Source organism: Lipophrys pholis (assembly GCF_963383615.2).
Source record: "Lipophrys pholis genome assembly, chromosome: 1".
NCBI classification, from domain to species: domain Eukaryota; kingdom Metazoa; phylum Chordata; class Actinopteri; order Blenniiformes; family Blenniidae; genus Lipophrys; species Lipophrys pholis.
The window spans coordinates 16,551,486-16,571,321 of record NC_137635.1 but is presented as its reverse complement, the minus strand read 5'-3'; the positions used below and the strand labels follow the sequence as shown (position 1 = coordinate 16,571,321).

At 43.6% G+C, this 19,836-nt stretch overlaps 1 protein-coding gene across 1 annotated transcript in view; it reads left to right on the top strand.

Annotated features, from left to right (window-relative positions):
- cacna1g (calcium channel, voltage-dependent, T type, alpha 1G subunit) overlaps positions 1 to 19,836 on the top strand; it is a gene marked incomplete at its 5' end in the record, with an annotated part of 255,553 nt that overhangs the window by 196,756 nt on the left and 38,961 nt on the right. Inside the window, 5 exons of the mRNA XM_080471574.1 lie at positions 9,143 to 9,269; positions 11,135 to 11,260; positions 11,352 to 11,441; positions 11,564 to 11,756; positions 13,449 to 13,499. Coding sequence (XP_080327700.1) covers positions 9,143 to 9,269; positions 11,135 to 11,260; positions 11,352 to 11,441; positions 11,564 to 11,756; positions 13,449 to 13,499 — 587 coding nt within the window. The remainder of the gene's footprint in view (positions 1 to 9,142; positions 9,270 to 11,134; positions 11,261 to 11,351; positions 11,442 to 11,563; positions 11,757 to 13,448; positions 13,500 to 19,836) is intronic.

The following is a 19,836-nucleotide window of genomic DNA, read 5'->3' as shown; positions in this document are numbered from 1 at the left end:
ACAAAAACCCACAACTGGTAAAACAATCTGAAATAAAACAGGACTTCTAAAACTCGATGAACGTGACATCATCAGCTACTCCTGACAAAATCAAAGTTTCCCTCTTTCACGCAATTGGAGAAGGATGATCTATAATCCTAATATCTTATATACTGAAAAGCTGACATTTCAAGTGACGGTGCGTTGTTTTCGAACTTTCGTTTCGGAAAAGTTCCACGTTTACACGGCGACATTTTGAAAACGATCTCCATTTACACGGAAATGGCAGAAATGCCGAAAAAAGGAGAAGCGAGTCGGACTGTTTTCAAAATCTTCCCCTTTTCACGGTTTCCATGGAGACGGAGTCAAAGCTTTTTTTTTTTTTTTTAAAAGTTGCCTTTTCCTTAGTTTCCATTATGACAGGTTCCAGGGCATTTTCGAGAAGTTTCACCGAGGAAGCTGTTTTCAAGAAGTTGCCTTTTCATTGACTCTGATCACCGTCGTCGTATAAAAACGGACTCCCAAAATGCAACAAAAAGTTTTCACTCGGGGCCTTAATGTTACTCACTGTCAGGTTTCTTGTTACTGCCACAAAGACTGAGTTTGTTCGGGATCATAGTGGGTAAGGTGTTTCTCTTATGAGTGAACAAGGCCTGAGTGAAATTATAACAATGGCTTTGGCATAGAGAGACACAACTCTGACACAGTTTGTTTTCTGTTTTTTTTTTCCCTCTTCAATAAAAATAATGAGGAACAAGCTTCAGTAATTGCAACTGGATTAATTAGCACATTACGCCCCAAAAAAGAGTGTAATTGAAGTAATGTGTTACTTCATAATGCATCATTTACAACACTGGGCACAGATATATGTGGATGTTTGCTTTGGGGTTTGGAACAAACTGAGCGCTCTCTCTCTCTCTCTCTCTCTCTCTCTCTCTCTCTCTCTCTCTCACCCTTCACATGTGCCACTTTTTGAAGCTTTGGGGGAAATGTGTGTATGTTTGTGTTTTTGTGCTGAGGCATTCTTTTTTAATTTTTTTGTTTTCAGATTGCATTCATACACAAGTTGCACACAATTGCGCAGGCGTGTTTATTTGAGTGGAAATAAGGCGGAAATCTCCAATTTGGAGGCTGTTTGTGAACTCGCATCTCAAACTATTTGTGCGTGCGAGAGACAAAAATGTGTCTCTTTGTGGCGTGTAAATAGTTTTTAGATGCGCGCACAGTCCTGTGTGTGTGTGTGTGTGTGTGTGTGTGTGTGTGTGTGTGTGTGTGTGTGTGTGTGTGTGTGTGTGTGTGTGTGTGTGTGTGTGTGTGTGTGTGTGTGTGTGTGTGTGTGTGTGAGGCTTCACGCTTGAATGGGCTAGCAGTCGTCTGCTCTCCATCTCTTCTCATGAGGGGGAGTTCTCCATGCTTTGCCCCCGTCTTGAATATTTATTTCAATTCTCTAGAGGAGCAGAAAAGAACACATCCTGCCAAATGTACCCACTGATCTCTGCTGGTCTCTTTGTTCTTGTAAGTTTCACCTTTGACATGAAAGTGAAATCGTTTGCAGAAGATGCTTTCGCTCCAACAGCCTTCGAGGTGCGACTTTCTTCTCTGATTCGTACTATAAACTCTTTGTTTGCCGTTGCATCTTGGCAGGAAGTCGACATACCTTGTGTTTGTGTATCTTTTCATCATGTTGCAGCCCTCAGAATTAAGTTTTTTCACCACGTTAGTAGATGTCACTATTGATGTAGTTTTGCTGAAACGCCCCCAAACGTCAGTGCATATTTAGGAAGGGTTTTTATGGTTTGCCTGCGAGGATTCTCGAAGCAGTTGTTTGCTTTATTGCCGGAGGCATTTTGGCAAAATGTCCTGTTTACACAACAGCGTTTTCAGTTGAAAACGGAGAACTTTTGTTTGTTGTTTTGGGTGTTTGTTTACGCGACAACCGTCCTCGGAGCGACTGCACACGCAACTTTTTGAAATCGGCTCCTCAGCAGGAACTTTTCCAAAACACTTCCGCGCCACGTCCCTTTGAAACGCTGCTACTGCAGATTCGCACTCCGGATTTAGTAAATACTTCTTCTACAAAAATGATTGTCTCCAGAGCATCATGACTCCAAGTCCATATTCTCCTGCTCGTAACACAGCATATGACCTCCTAACTTTGTTTTAGCACCGCTATGATGCCCCATTATTTAAAAAAAATAAATAAATGGTGTGCTGATTACTATTAAGTGAAATGTTAATGTGACATTAAAGAATGAACTTAATGTCAAAGAATTAGATCTGCTGCAACTGTTGTACTTGAGCGGAGTACCTGACTATCACCGTCTGAATCCTGTCTTTAAGTCGGTCCGCCATGCGCCCTGCCTTGTTTAATCCCCGGAGGGCGGCAAGGCCGTCGCCGTATTAATGTCGAGCAGGCGAGGTTTTAAAGTCAGATTAAAAAATATGAAGCAATTACAGGAGGAAATTGGACAAATTTCAAGTGGAGGGGAAAGATTCTCGGGAGCAAAGGGCAAGCGTTTCTCTCGGGAGCGACGTCCTCGGTTTGAGAGAGACGCAAAATGGCAGGGGGGGGGGAAACAGGATTAGGAAGACAAGGCAGAGAGTGAAGGATGGAGAAACAGAGGAGGGTGGGAAAAGAGAGAGAAAGAGAAAGAGTGGAGCCGGAGGAGCTCGGCTGTCTCCTCCGCTGAGGCTGCACACGAGTTACGGAAAGGCAATGCGGTAAAATCGTTTTAAAGATAGTTATTAACTTTTAATCCAAGAGGAGGAGCGCAGCTTTAAAGGCTTTAACATTTTAAGCTTTGACTGTGCTGCTTTGGGTATATTGTACTTCTAGATTTCGGTGTATCGCAGGTGCTTAAAACCTTGCCAAAGATAATCAGGTGCAGTCTACACTGAGTGGAATGGCTGCCTGGCAGACGACAACATTCATTTTTTTTTCGAAGCTTTGGGGTGGGTCCATTTGACAGGATTGCACAAGGGAGTTTTTCGACTTAATCAGCAAGATTGTGAGTTTGCTTATTTCAGCTAAAGAGCTGAATCAGCTTCATTTTACATCAGAAAGCACATAAACATGTTGGGAAGTAAGCCAGGATTTTTGTCTTGAATTGAAACCTTTGCTCACATGCTAAATGTTCCTTCTCTGAATGGAGCCTAACCAACGATGGATGGATGGATGGATGGATGGATGGATGGATGGATGGATGGATGGATGGACTTGGTACTTTAGAACATCAACTGAAAGAACCAAAATATGGAAAAACGAGTCGTACCAACAGTATGAAGCCAATCAAAAGAGGAGAAACATGTTCTGGCAGATGGGGAATATCAAAGGAAGTGTCAGGAAGTATCAACCTGGACCATCTCAAAGCTGCTTTGTACCTTGTGGAATATTGATCCAGCCAAGAGAAACAACTCTGATTGTGTCTTGATTAAAATACATTAAGATTGTTTGTTGGAACAAGCCAATTCATAAAGTTATACTTGGGTAAATTAGTTTAAAATTTCAGTGGTTGGCACAGGCGAGACAATGCCAAAAGGAAGCGTCTGAGCTGGACAGTTAAATCTGCTTCCCTCTGCAAAGCTCCACAAAGTTAGTATTAAACCTACCACCGGCCCGACGCAGCTTTGTCACCCATAAAGCCTCCCAATTCAATTGTGGCAGAATCCCACTTGCTGTCGGTGTTTGAATTAAATATGAGCCTGTCTGTGTTTTCCCCTCCGGCGGCGCGGTGCACGTGGAGTTCACACAGGCTGCGTCGGAACTGCTGACGCTGATATGGGAATAATAATAATCAATCACCAATCATTTGTGTGCTCGCGGGCTGCAATCCGTGGCGGCTCGTCTCTAAGGCGATCGGGTTCTGAGCTGCAGATGTCGCCACGTGTGACGAGTGTTATGGCAACAAGCGAGGAGATTTATTCTCGCAATGTGTTTATTTGTGTGCAGGAGTCGGTTGCTTTTTGTTCCTCATTAGAGATATTAATGACGGTATTGCATCACGCGGGGAAAAAGGGGGGTCTGTGTGGGTGCAGGAAAGAGTGTGTGGGTGACAAAATGATGCATTAGCTTTGTTTAGGGGGGCAGTCGCACACATACACACACATACGCACACGTGCACACACATAGCGCTTCTGCAGCCATTCATCAAAACCCACAACCTGAACCGAGGGTCGGCCTCAGGGAGGGCCCACGACTTAGCACCCTGTGTCACCAAATGGCACTTTTATGTCGGCCAACCACCACCTACACGCCATCAACAGTCCAGCGACAACCCAGAAACCCCACTAGCTCTCTCTCTCTCCCTCTCTCTCTCTCTCCACCAACTCAGTGTGTCTATTAATTATAGCTGCCACACACCCCACAGTGTCTCGGTGCTGGCGGTGTGATCTAAAGGGCTTTGGCCAACAGGTTCGTTTACCGATAAGCCTCCGCTGAAGCTGACCTCTGTCAGATCAATGCCTGAGCTCATGTGTCTCTGGGTTGTTGGTCTTTTCCATTTTTCACCACTTTGTTTTTTTTTTTCCCCACCCTTATCGTTATCATTTCCAATGGCAACCTATTTAATGTAGCATGTACTCACCAGAGCCACGAGGAGACGGCGTTCTTGTTGGCATCAATATCTATGGAAGCATATTGCTACCATGGCACAAACATGTCCCTTATGTCATGTGATAACACAGTATATTCACACACTAAAACCAGATACAAGGCGGTAATGCTTTTTAAAAGTTAATGCTATCGTCCTAAGATAAGCTATTTAACAGTAACTTTCCATTTAAGCATGAAACTTTGGCACTATGGGTAGCGAATACTGCTAGCTTACAATAGTACATGTGTCATCAGTCTGAAATTTGCATTATAGTTAGCGCAGCAATTTTATAGAATTTTTTTTCACAAACTGCCGCGTCCAATACAAAAATGTATTCATATCAGCACAGTTTAGTTTCAGAACAGTTGTGTTTTCCCACATTTCCATGTAGACGGAGTTGGAGCGTTTCGGAAAAGTTCGATTTCAAAAAGTTGCATTTTCAGTGGCTCCAACGCCGTCGTCGTGTAAACAAACCCCCAAAACGCCGTGAAAGTTTTCTGTTTTTTCTTGAAAATGTTGTGTTACGAAATCCTGCAATTTTTTTTTTGCCACAAAAAAAATGACTCATAGGACCACCTAGTGGTGTAAAATGGTATTAAAAGTCAGTAAATCATAAGGTTTGGGGCCTTTGCATGCAAACCTAAGTCGATATCTCTGCAGTGGAATACATATACTTTTATTTTAAGTCCTGGCTATTGATTGATCATCTGATATGTTGCTATTTTATGTGTTTTTGCAAAATTCAATTCCTCCTTACAACAATTACTTTCTTTATCTGCTGTTGTCTGCCTTCGTAGGGCGAAGATGTCGGCTGGAGAATAGGAGCACACAAATATATTTATACGGCTAGGTAGAGCGAGAAACAAAGTTTGTAAAAGAAAAAAAAAAAAAAAAAAAAAAAGCAAGCAAGCATATAGAAGTCACCTCATTTTCTATTCCCTCTGTGTTCCCGCAGCTCATCAGCCCTTCTCTCCTCCCTGGATCCCCTTCCTCTACAGCTCTGCGTTGCTTAATTACACCCAGTGTTTCACTGTGGGAACACTCCTCCCACTTATTGCCCTACTTGTTGTTCCCCCGTCCCTCGGCGTGAGGGATGCGGCGGCGGTGGTGGCGGCGGCGGCGCGTGCGTGCAGGTGTTGAGCATCGCCGTGTGCTTCTCGCCGCTCTCTTTGTGCAGCATCGCAAAACAAGGACACGCTGGGAGGCGCGATGAATTTATGCATGGAGTTAGATTAAAAGAAGCGAGAGCTAACTTTTCCCTCTGGCTTTCTCCATCCAGCCTCATGCTCATCTTTTCTTCTTTCTTTTTTTTCTGTCGTACGCAAATAAACCTTACGGGACAGGAGCCCGTCGCAGTGGGCATCTCCATGTGCAGCATCATCGGGGCCGTATTGACTTCGAACAGGAGGCTCATCTCTCCCTTTCCTTCGCCAACTTAAGACTTTTCACTTCAGCACATTTGTCACAGCGTCAGCTGGAAAGGCGAACGCGGCGTTGAGCAGTAAAAGGGTTTCGCCTTAGGTTTTCATCTGCAAGGCACCTATATGAAGAGACACTTTTTTTCTTTTCTTTTTCACAGTTTGCAGCCAGTTTAAGTAAAGTACATTTAATGTTCTTCTGTCCTTCTCAAGAGTTTACTAACACACCGTATCTCATTTCTCTCATGCCGAGTAGTGATGTTTGGTGTGATTTCAGAATTCCTGATGATTTGCAGGTGTTTTTGGGAAACATTGTTTGGAATCAGCTTGTCTACAGCTTGTTAAAGATTTTCAGTTGAAAATATAGTGTTTTGTATATATAGTCTACAATTGTAGCATTGCATGTTAAATAGCTGTAAACTGTCAATGTTAAGCATTAGGTAGGGAACATTGAGCTAAATCCATTGGAACTCCAAGTAGCAGATTGGACATAGGACTAACCCTCCCGTTCCGTAAAACACTTCTATTAAGAAAATGGCAACAGGAAATTAACACTACTGGGTGTGACAGGCTTCTTGGCCCAGAACACACAGGAGTGGGAATTCTTTGTTCAGTGAATGCAACATTCATGGACATGACTGAGGGAATATTGTGTTTGTCTTCCTGAATGAGATTCACTTGCATTTTATCACTTTAATTGCTTTTTTACAGAATGAGCATCATTCACCAATTTGTGCAGTGTTCATTCACACACTCACACGCCATTGCTTGATGGCCATCATGCAGCGTGTTCACTCACCAAAAGGCGCTTCACTGTCTTGCTCAAGGACACTTCTGCGTATGGAAAGGGTGAGATGGGGAATGGACTTGCCTCTCCACCTACTGAACTGCAGCCTTTGAAGGGTTTTTACACTTTATGTGCTGCACTGTGAGGGAGCGTGCTGGAGGGAATGCTGTGTCAGCTCTTCTCTAACACGTGGTCTGTTTTCTTTCTTTCTTTCGTTGCTTCTGACTCTTCTTTGCTTTTTGGCTGATCCCTTCAGGGTTCTCCACAGCAGATTATCTCCCTCCATCAAGACTCTTTGGCCAACAGTAGTTCAATTTATATTTGGCATCTCGTTGGTCAACAGCACCTTCAGCAATCTGGGTTTTATGCCAGATGCATTTCCTAATGGAACCTCACCTATCTGTACAGGCTTGGGACTGACAGAAGTGTCCTTCCAATGGCTGTTTTGCCTTTAATCACCAAGCGATATCATAAGAGGTATTGTATTAAATATAGGGTTATGGTTAGTTTGATACATTTTATAAATCCTATGAATCTTAAAAGCCCAAAAAGAATAAAGGTGGCATGTGAAGTATGAAATGAATGAACTTTTCTTTCATGTCTATCTTTGCTTTTGAATAAGTGGCAAGTATATCCTCATAGTCTTGCTGTATATGAGCGCCTGAATGAGAGCACTCAGATGCAGCACTTGAACACCAGTGCCCTCAAAAGGCCAGGAGTGGAATCACAACCCAACACATCTTTCACAGGAAAATCAAAAGTAGTGCGGTGAGCTGCAGACTGATGAGTGTGTCGCCTCGGGCAGTGCGTCCTCTGATCAGGGCTATCGATCAGCGCAGTCTTGGTCAGCTTCGGATCCTTGTTATCTCGTCTTCTCTTAATGTGCTATTGACTCTTCCTTCACTCAGCTGTCCACTCACGGGGGAAAAATACAGTGCAGACAAACGGGGCTGGACAAAGGAGGGTCAGATTAACACCTCAACCAGCTCTTTTGCTGCTCACCATTTTTCTTTCAGGGTGTTTATGGTCACATCTGTGACGTCACATAGTACGGACTTCAAAACTGGGTTGGAAGTGTTTTCTGTTGCATGAGGATCAGTTTTTTTTTTGCGTCGCTCCCTGAGACGTTCACCCCTCAGGAGAAGCGCAGCTGCAGCGTAGTGCCGGGTGCCATGCTGGCACTAATTAAACATCCTCATCAGTCCATTGGCTTAATCGGACGTGTCTGTTTCCTCAACTGCAGGAGTGCTGGGATGCAGAAAGAGGTGGGAAACAGCTAGTTTTCAAAGAGAAGCGAGAGGGAGTGAAAGTTGATTCATTTCAAAGCCAGCAAGCATTCTTTGGGTGAAAAAAGTCGAATGAGAGGTAAAGATGGGAAATTTAACGAGGGAAGGCCGGGGAAAAAATGTGTGTGAATGTGTGAGGGCCCGGAGGCATGTTGCGCAAGGGTGGCTGGGAGAGGAGGTTGTGGCTTGGAGCGCTTGCAGGCATCCCTCCTCCATCTGGTCGGAGCTGTGCAGTCAGTGTTTCCCCATGAACACACATACACACACAAAGACTCGCTGCGCTATCTTTGTGGGGGGCTTCCCCAGACACACAATGCGATTCATAACCCCTCACCCTAACATGATCTGAACCAAAGGGCTGCTCTAACCCTGATCTGAACTCCAGCCCTCCCAGACCAAACTCCCAAAGTTACATTTTGGACCCCTAATGGTAAGTTGTTGGTAAGCCAGTTAACCGCTCCCACAAAGAGAACAATGTTCTATTCACCACGAATAACACTGATGAATAAGCGTTACACACGTAAACAAGGCAATCATGATGAGAGATTATAATACATAGAACCATCCACATAATTGTGCAGCTATATGAATACATAGCTTGATCCATTTATTACATTTACTCATTTCTCTGTCTTTATCTGTGCACTGCTGCATATTTAACAATACAGCATGTAGATATATTTGACGAAAAATCCTCTTCACTTACCTGCTCCACCCACCTTCCCCAAACGCCAACATCTTCCCGTACCCATTCTCGGTCACCCCTAATCTTGACCACGTTCTTATTTTTTCCCAACCCCAAAGATAATTGTTCTGTGTGGCAGACTTAAACCCTGTCGGTCCCATCTTAATACATGTAGAGGTCCCCCGTCCCCAAGGTATCAGCATTTCAGAACAGTTGTGTTTTTCCTTGTTAACACGGAGACGGAGTTGGAGCGTTTTCAAAACAGTTCAGTTTTCAGTGGCTCTGGTCACCGCTGTTGTGTACGTAAATGAACACCCAAAAACACAACGAAAGAAAAACAAAAAGAAGACCACGCCCACACATTGCATTGACCCCGCTTTCGCTCTGTGTTGTAGCGTGATCAGCCGAGCCCCGGGGCTGAAGCTGGTGGTGGAGACTCTGATGTCGTCGCTGAAGCCCATCGGCAACATCGTGGTCATCTGCTGTGCCTTCTTCATTATCTTCGGCATCTTGGGCGTCCAGGTGAGCGCAGGGGTTCAGGGAGAGGGTGGTGTGGATGGAAGTAATGGACGAAGCAAAAAAATAAAAAATAAATCTTAGTCTGAGGTGTGGCACATGACCTTCAAGCTCCTCTCTCTCTTTTCTCCTGCCTTGTTCACACATGGATCATGAAATGTTAGCAGGAAGTCACTTTTTCCCATATGGGATCCGCATATTGTAAGTCATGCACCAGGGACGCCGACACGCACTCATCTGGTCGCAATAGAAATTTCATGGCTGCCAGCCCAAGGACCAATATAGAGCAAGGAGCTTTGTGCCCTTGGTGCACATCCAACTCCTGTTTATCAGTCATCAGTATGTTAATGTCCATAAACCATCTGTCATGAAGGAGTGTCAAGAAGTGTTAATGACCGTGATGATACTTTCTAACTGTGACTGCAATAAGTACTTGTCTTTGGTACAATTCCTCGTTATGTCCTTCTCAAAGAAGTTCAGTCTTCATTAGTTTGTTTCTTCAGTAAATTCAACTTTAATGTCGAATCTTAAAAAAGGTGGAACACAAAGTCTTCTGCAATCAAAGTGATTGTACCTTCATAAGTACATTTAGGTCAATAGTCAAATCCAGAGTTGATCGTCAGACGAAGAAGGTAAATGTATATTCAGATATAGATTTAATTTATTGACTCCTTCAAACCACAGTCACATGGTCATACCCTGAGTCTACCAGAAAGCTACTAAAGCTGATCACAACATATAGACCAAAATTAAATTGACTTGTCAGATAAGCACGACACAATCAACACTAAAAACCTGTTGCTTGCAATGATGAGGTTGAAAGAGGCTGTCGTGACCACATGAAGACAATAATTGAATCAAGAATTATGGCAGTCATACAAAGCCAAATGGTATTCACCCTCATCCAAATGATTTATATAAATAAAAACAAGCCAGATTTAGGCTGGATGGACTTTTACTTGTTTGGGCTGATGAAGGACAGGATGATGCTTTATTAGCTGTGAGGTCACGGGTTCAGAAGAAAAGTCAAGAGTTTCTCCAAACCAGGCAATCATGTAAAGACGCTGTAAATAATAAGCTCCAGTTAAATAATAGATGTGTCTAAATTGATCTTCAGGAAATAAACTGTCTGGATTGAAAATTTGATCTGTTGATCAAAACGGTTTAGTTTTTTTCAACTGTTATTCTTGGTTATCAAGTCATCCCTGCTAAATCTCTCTTAGAATAAGGCCTCATTTGACCATACTGTATGTCGCATTACCAATTATTAAACCTAAAGGGAATTAATACAAACACATCCACAAGGACATTCACTTTCCTAAATGAAATTAGTTTTTTGTACCACAAGCATATAAACAAGTATTTCGATGCAAGGTTCCAGGAAAGCTGGATTGAGAGGTTACTAACCTTCAGCAAGTAGGCATTGGGTTGGGTTTTCAGTTTTCTGTAAAATCATTCCTATTATTCATAGTGATACTTTCCCCCCAAAAATAGCCTGATTGTTACCTTTATAAAATTTTAGAACATGGCCGGGCCATGTCCTGGGCAAGATAAATATTTCAACTTCTCTTTGATTTATTTTAGTAAAAAACCCAAGGTGACGTTGGTGCTGATACAGTACGAATGTTCATGAATAAATAATAAACACATTCTCAATGTCAGTCGAACTTTTTGCAGCGGAGCCAAGGCAATTTCTTCTCAGGTCCAAACTCACTTTGACTGACTTTATATATATATATATATATATATATATATATATATATATATATATATATATATATATTTGCCCTGAAGCCCCCCAAAAAAAACAAGCAGCATAATTTAGCGTAATGACTTCCTTTGAAGGTTCATGCGTGTGTGTTTCTCCACAGCTTTTCAAAGGGAAGTTCTTCGTTTGTCAAGGAGAGGATGTGCGTAACATCACCAACAAGTCGGACTGCTTCCAAGCCAGTTACAAATGGGTCAGACACAAGTACAACTTCGACAACCTGGGACAGGTGAGACTTTTAGGAACTTCAGATTCTTGCTTGAAAGGGTGACGCCTTCGCTGAAGTGCTGGATTGTTTGTTTGTTCATTTTCTCTTACAGGCGTTGATGTCGCTCTTTGTTCTGGCATCAAAAGACGGCTGGGTGGACATCATGTACGACGGACTCGATGCTGTAGGAGTTGATCAACAGGTATATACATTCAATGACTCTTATAAAAGAAGGTTTGCTCATGTTACGGAAAGTCGCAGCGAGATCGGTCGTAGTTTTAAGACGCCTTATAATGAAGACAACCCTGTTTTGTCCTTTTTCAGCCAGTTATGAACTACAACCCCTGGATGCTGCTCTACTTCATCTCCTTCCTCCTGATCGTGGCCTTTTTCGTGCTCAACATGTTCGTGGGAGTGGTGGTGGAGAACTTCCACAAGTGTCGGCGCTCCCAGGAGGCCGAGGAGGCCAAAATCAGGGAGGAGAAGAGACTGAAACGCATGGAGAAAAAGAGACGGAGTAAGGAGAAGGAGCTGGCTGGTCGGTAGTCTTTCCACATCTTTCTGAGTCCTGCTTGATTTGAGCTTGAGCCTTTTTTTATATAATTTATTTTTTTCCTTTTTGCTTTTTAATTTGGTTTGGCCGAGCCCGGAAGAACGCAATTAGTGAGCTAGTACCAATTCTAGTTGCTCCTCTGCGGTAGAACCCTGCCTTTCCCGTCGAATATTCTCTTACTTTTTAATTTTTTTTGTTTTACTTGTGAGCCCTCAGGCTTGATTTTGTTCCATCTGGTGGTCACCTGCTCTGACTCTGCAGACTCTTCCCAACTGTTGGAGCTCTTCTTCAACCCCAGCGTCAAATTGAACAAGCTGGATGTTGAGAAAAGCTCCCGTGATCAGCTGGGTTTGCCGAGTCAGGACAGCTGAGTGCTAGACTCCGCCCGCCCCCACCCCCCCCCTTTTCCCTCCTCCCTTACCTTGCCTGGTCTACCGTAGATGCCGTGCTTGGGGATGGCCCCTTGGAGCATGCCCAGTGAGTGCGGGGCTTGCATGGTGGTGGGCACACAGAGCCAGAGGGAGGGGGAGTTGTTGATCATTTTATCGCCCTGATCGAATAAAGGACATGACCCCCCTCCCTTCCTCTCTTTTTGCATGTGGTTTACTACAGCCGTGGGGGCAGGGATAGACCCTCAATCTGGAAGGAAAGGGGGGAGACTTTACCCGTGGCTATGATCAGAGATCACTCCGGGTGAGAATCATAGGAGTCAGTGCTAAATCCCTGCCTGTAGCTTCCCCCCCTCCGGCTGTATAGGAGTTGATGACAATCTGCCTGATTTGTTATTTTTTTCAATTCTTTCCACTGCCTCCTATCCTCCCAAAGTACCAATGCTAGCATCTGCTAGTCTTTTTTGAGAATTTGGTACCTATAATTCAAGTATTATACAATCTCATTGGAAAAGGCACTCTGTTTTTGATGTTTTGTTGGAGGAGCAGTGGACACCATTGGTTTCTTAAAGCTAAAAAGGGTGAAAAAAAAATGTCGATTTTCTTTTTCATAACCGGAATGTTTCCGTCAACTTCTTGAGAAATACAGATGGAATTTGAAATTCTTTCACAGGAGATGTCTGCAAACAGTATTTGCCCATTTGAAAAAAAACTTCCCCTGACCCGATCACGCACAGTTGACCAGTACACACTTTATATATCAGAAGTCTCCGTTACCCTCACTACTCTCATATTTCTCGGTTCCTTTTCCCATTTTTGCTTTTTTTTTTTTTTTTACCCCCCAAAGGCCTTTTCCTTTTTACCAGAAACACCTCTTTTAAACCCACCGTGCCCAAATGGGTGAGATGTCGGTTCATGAACCACATGGGAACGCCACCCAATGACAGCGTGGCTTATAGAAACAGGCGAACCACAGGTCAGTAGGTTGTGCTGCGTTTAGAGGTTCGTGGTTTTGCGACTCCTGGTTGTTGCAGACGCAGAGAGCAAAAGTGTTAATCCAAAGGAACTGGACTCAGAATCACTGGAAAGACAAAACGTAGGAACACAAAAACCAGCTTAAATCTCTCACTGCTTCCTTCTGGCCTTACTCCATCCCTCTTTCCCTCTTTCTTTCTCTTTGACTCTCTGCTGTTTCCAACCCTCAGCCATCCTTCCCTCTCTTGCTTTCTTCTGCTTCTCCCTGACTAACACGGTCTCATTCCTCTAGATTTAATGGTTCCAGGGGTGAGTTGGGCCCTCTCTGACGGCACACTGAAAGGTACAGAGTTTCCAGCATGTTCTGTGTGTCCCTTCTTTTAAAACCCCTACACCACCACCACCGACCACGACCACCCACATTGGTGGCTAGGGTTTTCTCTCAGTTCTATGATTCACGGGAGGTAGGGCCCCATCCCGCGTTCCCGCCCCCCTGCCTCTCTCCCATCAGCCCAAACCCCCCCCCCCCCCCCCCCCCCCCAGTCAGCTGGACATGCTGTTACCTGTTTTTTTGATGTCGTGGCTTTGTCTTTCACAGCTCTTCCACTTCGTCCGCGATCCATGCACTGTTCACAGCACTGCACCGCTGCAACACCACCACCAACACCCACACAAGGGAAGAAGACTCGGGTTTAATTCATATGGCAAGGTTATAAAGATGGAGATTGAGTGACGTGGAAAATGTTTACCCGGGGGGCAACGATTGTTTTGAGAGAAATATTCTCGTTTGTTTCCGTTTTTCAAGAAACAATCAGTTGGGGGAGTTTAGTTTTGTGACAAACGGAGAGCATATTCTCCATAACCGAACGTGTGCAGGCTTCGATGGCCTTTTTCAGTGCTATGTTGGTCAAGTGTTTGGTTACCTACGTTGGTCGTCTTTTTGGGATGAGTCTCGTTGTTATTCAAACTCTACGCCGCCTGTTGAAGAACCCCTGGTCCCTTTGTTTGGTGCACATGAGTGTTACCTCTTCAAAGTCATTTGTAATCAATCCAAATTCTCAACGTATGTTAAGGTTAATATTTGTTACAGTTGCGCCAATATCATATTTAGGAGATGTTTGAATACTTACTAATTATAATTCTTATCAAGGTTTGACGTTTAGGTGCGCTCACCTGCATGTAATGAATTCTTTATAAGAATGGGAGTTTTAAATAGAGCATTCCAACTGGAAAAGTTGTTTTTATGTGTGTTTTGTAATCTTACCTCACTGCGCTTGCTGTCGATCAGAACCACATTAGAGTGCAGTATTGGGTTGTACGAGGGGCGTCGTATTGAATGATTCTCACAGTAGGTAACGTTCTCTCATGGCATCCTTCATTAAAGGTCAGTAGCCTTCATTAGAGAGCATTGGACCACAGAAATTCAATCATGAACATTCGGCTATTTTGCCACCAAGTCCATACTCGGCTTAAAAGCTTAATTCAAGACCTCCAGTGCCAAAGTATGCAAATGTAATCATTATAAATTAAATTGCGACAACCTTTGAAAGAATATCCAGCTAACTTTTTTTTTTTTTGCCTACATCGCTCCACAATATTGTTCCGCTGGGGGGATTTAAATTGTTCTCTTGGCGGGAAAACAGTCCTTTTGTGGTATATCAGATTTGAAAGTTATTAAATCATGAGCTAAAATAGAATTAAGACTTTCTCCATGTGCTTGAAGGTATTTGGAGCTGATGGCTGATTCACTCCAACAATACAGACTACAAAGGTCGCAGCAAGTGCAGGTTGTCCTGAAGAGGATTTTCTCGCAGCAGTTGGCTCTTGTTGGCCGTAAAGGTCATCTCGGGGCTATCGGACGACTGACTGTTTCTCTGGCACACACCGGCGATTTGTCAGATGTAGTTTCCATGGCGATCTGCTGTCGGCATTGTGATGATAGATGAGGGATTCGCAGGCGTTTCATTGTTTGGATTTCGCACATTTTACCGAGTGAGTTGCTGTTAAATAAAGCTACGTACGTTCCTTGACGGTCCGCTTGGCCTGCGTCGGGTTTGTTTTCTTGCGTGCGTGCGTGCCTACGTGTTTGTACTCAAGGGTGTCGGGGAGCGGATGGTTACAGAACAGGTTGTAAAATATGCAGGCAAAGCGACCTGATCATCCTCAGAGCTCCCCTTCTTCCACTCAAACCTGGATGTCTGTGTCAAGAGAGGGAGGAGGACCCCCACCACCCACCTCCCTCCACCCCGATACACTCAGCCCCGTGTTGATCCGCTGCAGTATTTCGCCTCTGGCCATGAGAGCCTGCGGTATTTTGATATTGTTTACCCTAAGGTAATTTCAGAACTGTCGACACCAAACACATGTTACACAGTCCTCATGCAGATACGTGTGTGTGTGTGTGTGTGTGTGTGTGTGTGTGTGTGTGTGTGTGTGTGTGTGTGTGTGTGTGTGTGTGTGTGTGTGTGTGTGTGTGTGTGTGTGTGTGTGTGTGTGTGTGTGTGTGTGTGTGTTTCTGAGTGTTACTTGCCAGTGGTAAAGTGACACGAAAAAGAAACAGAGTACAGCTGATGTAATGGTGCATTAAGATTTTGGCTTATACAATAAATAAAAAAGATTTGGCTTCAGTATGCATGTACAGAGATACTGCCAACATTTTTTTTTATCAGACTTTGAGGCTTCATATTAAATTTCAGGATAAAAAAAAATGATTTCAAATGTTTTGGGTGTCAAATACATTTGAGTTCAGGGGCCATATGCAGCCCAATTTGATCTCGAGTGGCCCGATTGGAAAAAGTGTGCCATGATAACCTTTAAATAAAAAATAAAAAAAAACATTTAAATGTAAACTTCAAAGTTTTCCTTTGTTGTAGCACAGAGCATATGTGATGAAAATAATTCTATTTTTACAAAACCCAATTATTAATACTAACAATTATTTCAATCTCAACATAAAACCAATTTTAATGATACCTTCAAGTGTAAAATACAGTGAAATGTCCCCCCCAACAGAACCCTTCTCCTCTAGCTGTTGCATTATGGATGTTTTTCTGAACTCACCCTGACAGCTTGGCTTTTGAGCAGTGAAGTAGCTGGCTTTCATGCGGATACCCTAACTCATGGCCTCAGTATTGTGTTGTGTACGCTACTCTTAGGAAATTTGTTAAAAACATTTATGTTTTCTTTGAAATTTGTTCTATTTGCTTGGTGTTTTCGCGGGCGTGCTTAGAGCCATCTGTGGGCCGGTTTTGGCCCACCGGCCTTATGTTTGACACGCCTGGTTTACTTGATCAGGCTGGCAACAAATTCCAAACTTCTATACTTATAGTTGAGGATCAGTTTTGTGTGTCATGGGACTATTGTTTTGTTACACCAGTTGATTTGAGAGAATAGAGCAGGAAGGCCGCCAGAGAGTTTCAAGCGGGGAACCGCAACAGGAGAAATCTGTGAAATTTGTGACAAGTTTAAAATACCATTACAAAAATGTTTTTAAAAATCACCCTGCATAAGTTTAGTATATAGGACCTTTATAAATTGCAGGCGATCATAGGCACTTCAGAAGGTTCACAACTTAAACCGATTTATTCCTGCACGCACTCAATGCAACGAGCCATATGCCAACCAACCAATCAGGAGGACGTCCAGGAGTCTCGATCACCCTCAGGGTCCACGGAGCACATGTCCCCCGCTGTAGTTAAGTTGTTGTGTGGAGTCATGCATTCCCGCAGCCGGTGGTGACAGACATGATGTGTGCTGCAAATTGTAGCCTATACAGCGGCTCCACATTGTTTCGTGCCTGCTCGACTCTCTATCACAGAGATGGCATCCCGGATATTTTGACAAACAGCGGCTCGTTTCAGGGTAATGATGCTCGGAGTGTTGCGGCACTGCTCCGTGTGGCTGTCGGCTGCCGTGTGGAGAAGGAGCAATTTGCAGTAAAGTCGCTGCACTTATTCAGAAGTGTTCCGAACACACACACACAAAACGAAAAGAAATCTCCATATATCCTTGTAAGCTGTATAATACAGTCAGAATTTAGAACATGGAGCTTTTTGAGGCAAGGGGCCATCATCAAGTTAAATAACGCATGACGAATTTCGAAATCCAAACCAAAAAAAGGACTGATCATGAGTTTCCGACAGGTTAACTTCATCTACCTAACAAACATAGAAACCCTCAGGAATAAACACCCTTGACGAAAACTTGTAATGAAGCAACACAATTTAATTGTCCAGGTCACGACGGAGTTTATAATGTAGCCCAGTAGACTAAAAGTCCTCTTTCTTTGTCTTTCTGCGTGTTATCCCTGTGATGGATTGACGATCACAATGTAACGCAGACTAATCGTTATTGCACTGTCAATATTTGTGATACAAATGACTGAAATGCAACAGATTAGGTTTCCATCCACTGCACGTCAACACATTTGGTCAATCGGATCGTGCTCTATGGCATTAAATGCTCTATCACTCTGTAAATGCGAGTGTCAGAAAGATTTCCCCTGTGTTGACGTTGGTAAAAGGTAAAGAGATAAGTGAGACAGATAATAGCTCTCAGGCACGACAATGTTTTCAAGTGAAAACACGAAGCTTTCGCCACGTTTCGGGGATTTATAATTACCTTGGTCACCTGTCCATACAAATGTCCGCGTACTTTCCATTGTTAATGTTCTCTGTGCGCAGAACGCAAAACTTTTCTGAATTGACAATGTAAAAAAAAACAACAATGATTTTCACTTTAAACTTTTTGGGCGAGTCGTGGCTGTGACAGAGGACTCAAAGATTTGCTGTCCGGATGGTTCTAACAGGTCCACCTGCAGTGGGTCGAGATTCTTCTTCGTGGCAAAGTCCGAAGTCAGAAACAGAAAAGCATAAAAATCAAGTTAAAAACTACAAAACAACAACAAAAAAAGATTTTGACACATCGCTAAGTGGAAACTATGGCCAAGCCAAAAGCAAAGACTGCTGTTCTTATTAAAAACATACCTCAAAACACCAAGACATCAACATCATCTACTTAAGCATTTGTACTCATAATGAAACATGTCAGTGCTGGAATACTCTATAATATTATCACATGATCCTCTTGTAGCCTCAATGTCCTCTGGATCGTATATCCTGGATTTGCTCAGTCAGATGCGGCCCTTCAGATATATTCGTTATTTGCTAAGTCTTTTTCTCCAGCACCTTTTCTCTTTGGTGGCTTTTGTAGACTTTGTCTAGCGACTTACATTTTGTGAAAGCAGCAGGATTCGGTACTACTTTTATTTGATTTATTTTTGTTTTTGTGGGAGGTGGTACAAAAGTTATTGGACTGGATAGATTGAGGGCAAACAAAACACACAACCTCGACACCTGGAATTTCGGTTTTTGTCTTTGATTACATCTTGACTTTGTTTTGAGATTATGATTGGCCCTTTCCACGTTAAACCTCATCAGCCTTTCAATCCCATCAAGTGAAAAAGTCGCATCGCCATGACTAAGAAGCAAAATAAACAAGAATTCCGTGGTTCAAGTTTCGGCTTCAAAAATCCGCAAGAGTGTTGAAATCTGCAGAGTCAGACCCAAACACTGGGTTTTACTTGTTTGGTTTATGAAAAGTGGTTTGCTCTGTTGAAAGGCGGCTTCTGTTGCTGCTGAACACCTGCACATCCAAAACTTGTAGAACGCAAATGAGAAACGATGTTTAGAACGTCTCCTCATTCCTGTACTTGACCTTTGTCTCGTTGCTTTGTACGAGTATGTGAGCGTCCCCTCGCTCGGACTCCTGCTGTAAGTCGGTCGGTAGGAATCTGTGGCGCCGCCATGTTAACAGATGGCTGTTGACTTCCCGAACAGGCTGAACAGATCAACACTTTATCCCAAGCCGCTCTGGCTGGGTCAGCCCCCACATGAATTCACTCTGTCATAACACTCTGTCATCATATCTCACCCCAAACAGTCATCTCATCAAGGGATACAAGTGCGGGGCAACACGATACGGATACACGACCAACACAAATCTGGCTTCCTGTTTTACACCAGTCATATTTCACGTCTTCCACACCTTGTTTGTTAGTTCCAGCAGCTGTCCCCTGCAAGGAAACTTTGTTCCACCTCTGTTGGTGGTCTGGTGTCGCTGTTATTCAAGAGCTGATTACCAGTAGTTCCAGGCAAAGTGGTAAAAAAAAAACCACGTCGCTTGTACTGTTTCATTTTCCAACGCAGTTCACGCCGGACTCGCCGTGATTCCCGCTGCTCTCCGTAAATCAGCCTCCCACTCAACAACAGCTCTGCTGTTTATCCGCTGACTTCTGTGTTTCTATCGAGATGAGACTGCCGGGGGCTACGCTCGAAGCACAAATGTGATGCACAGGTATTAAAATGATTTAACCACTGAAAGGTCAACTGCAGATGTAACGGTTCCGTCCGAGGGATGTGTGTGAATAGCCATTAAAACTGTTGAAAGTCTGCCCCCTAACTAGTTGGCACCAGAAATATTGGTTAAGCTAGTTCAGTCAGGTGAACTGGAGTTAGTCATATCTCTGAGACCCTCTGCCTCTTATCAAGTTACCTTGACTAGGCTTGCCAGTTTGACCAGCGGAGGGCACTATCCCTGGGTGGCCGATGGCCGACATGATCGCCACAGTAAAATCAATAGGCCGTGGAAGAAGATGGGCTCTGACCACAAAGCTCTTTTGT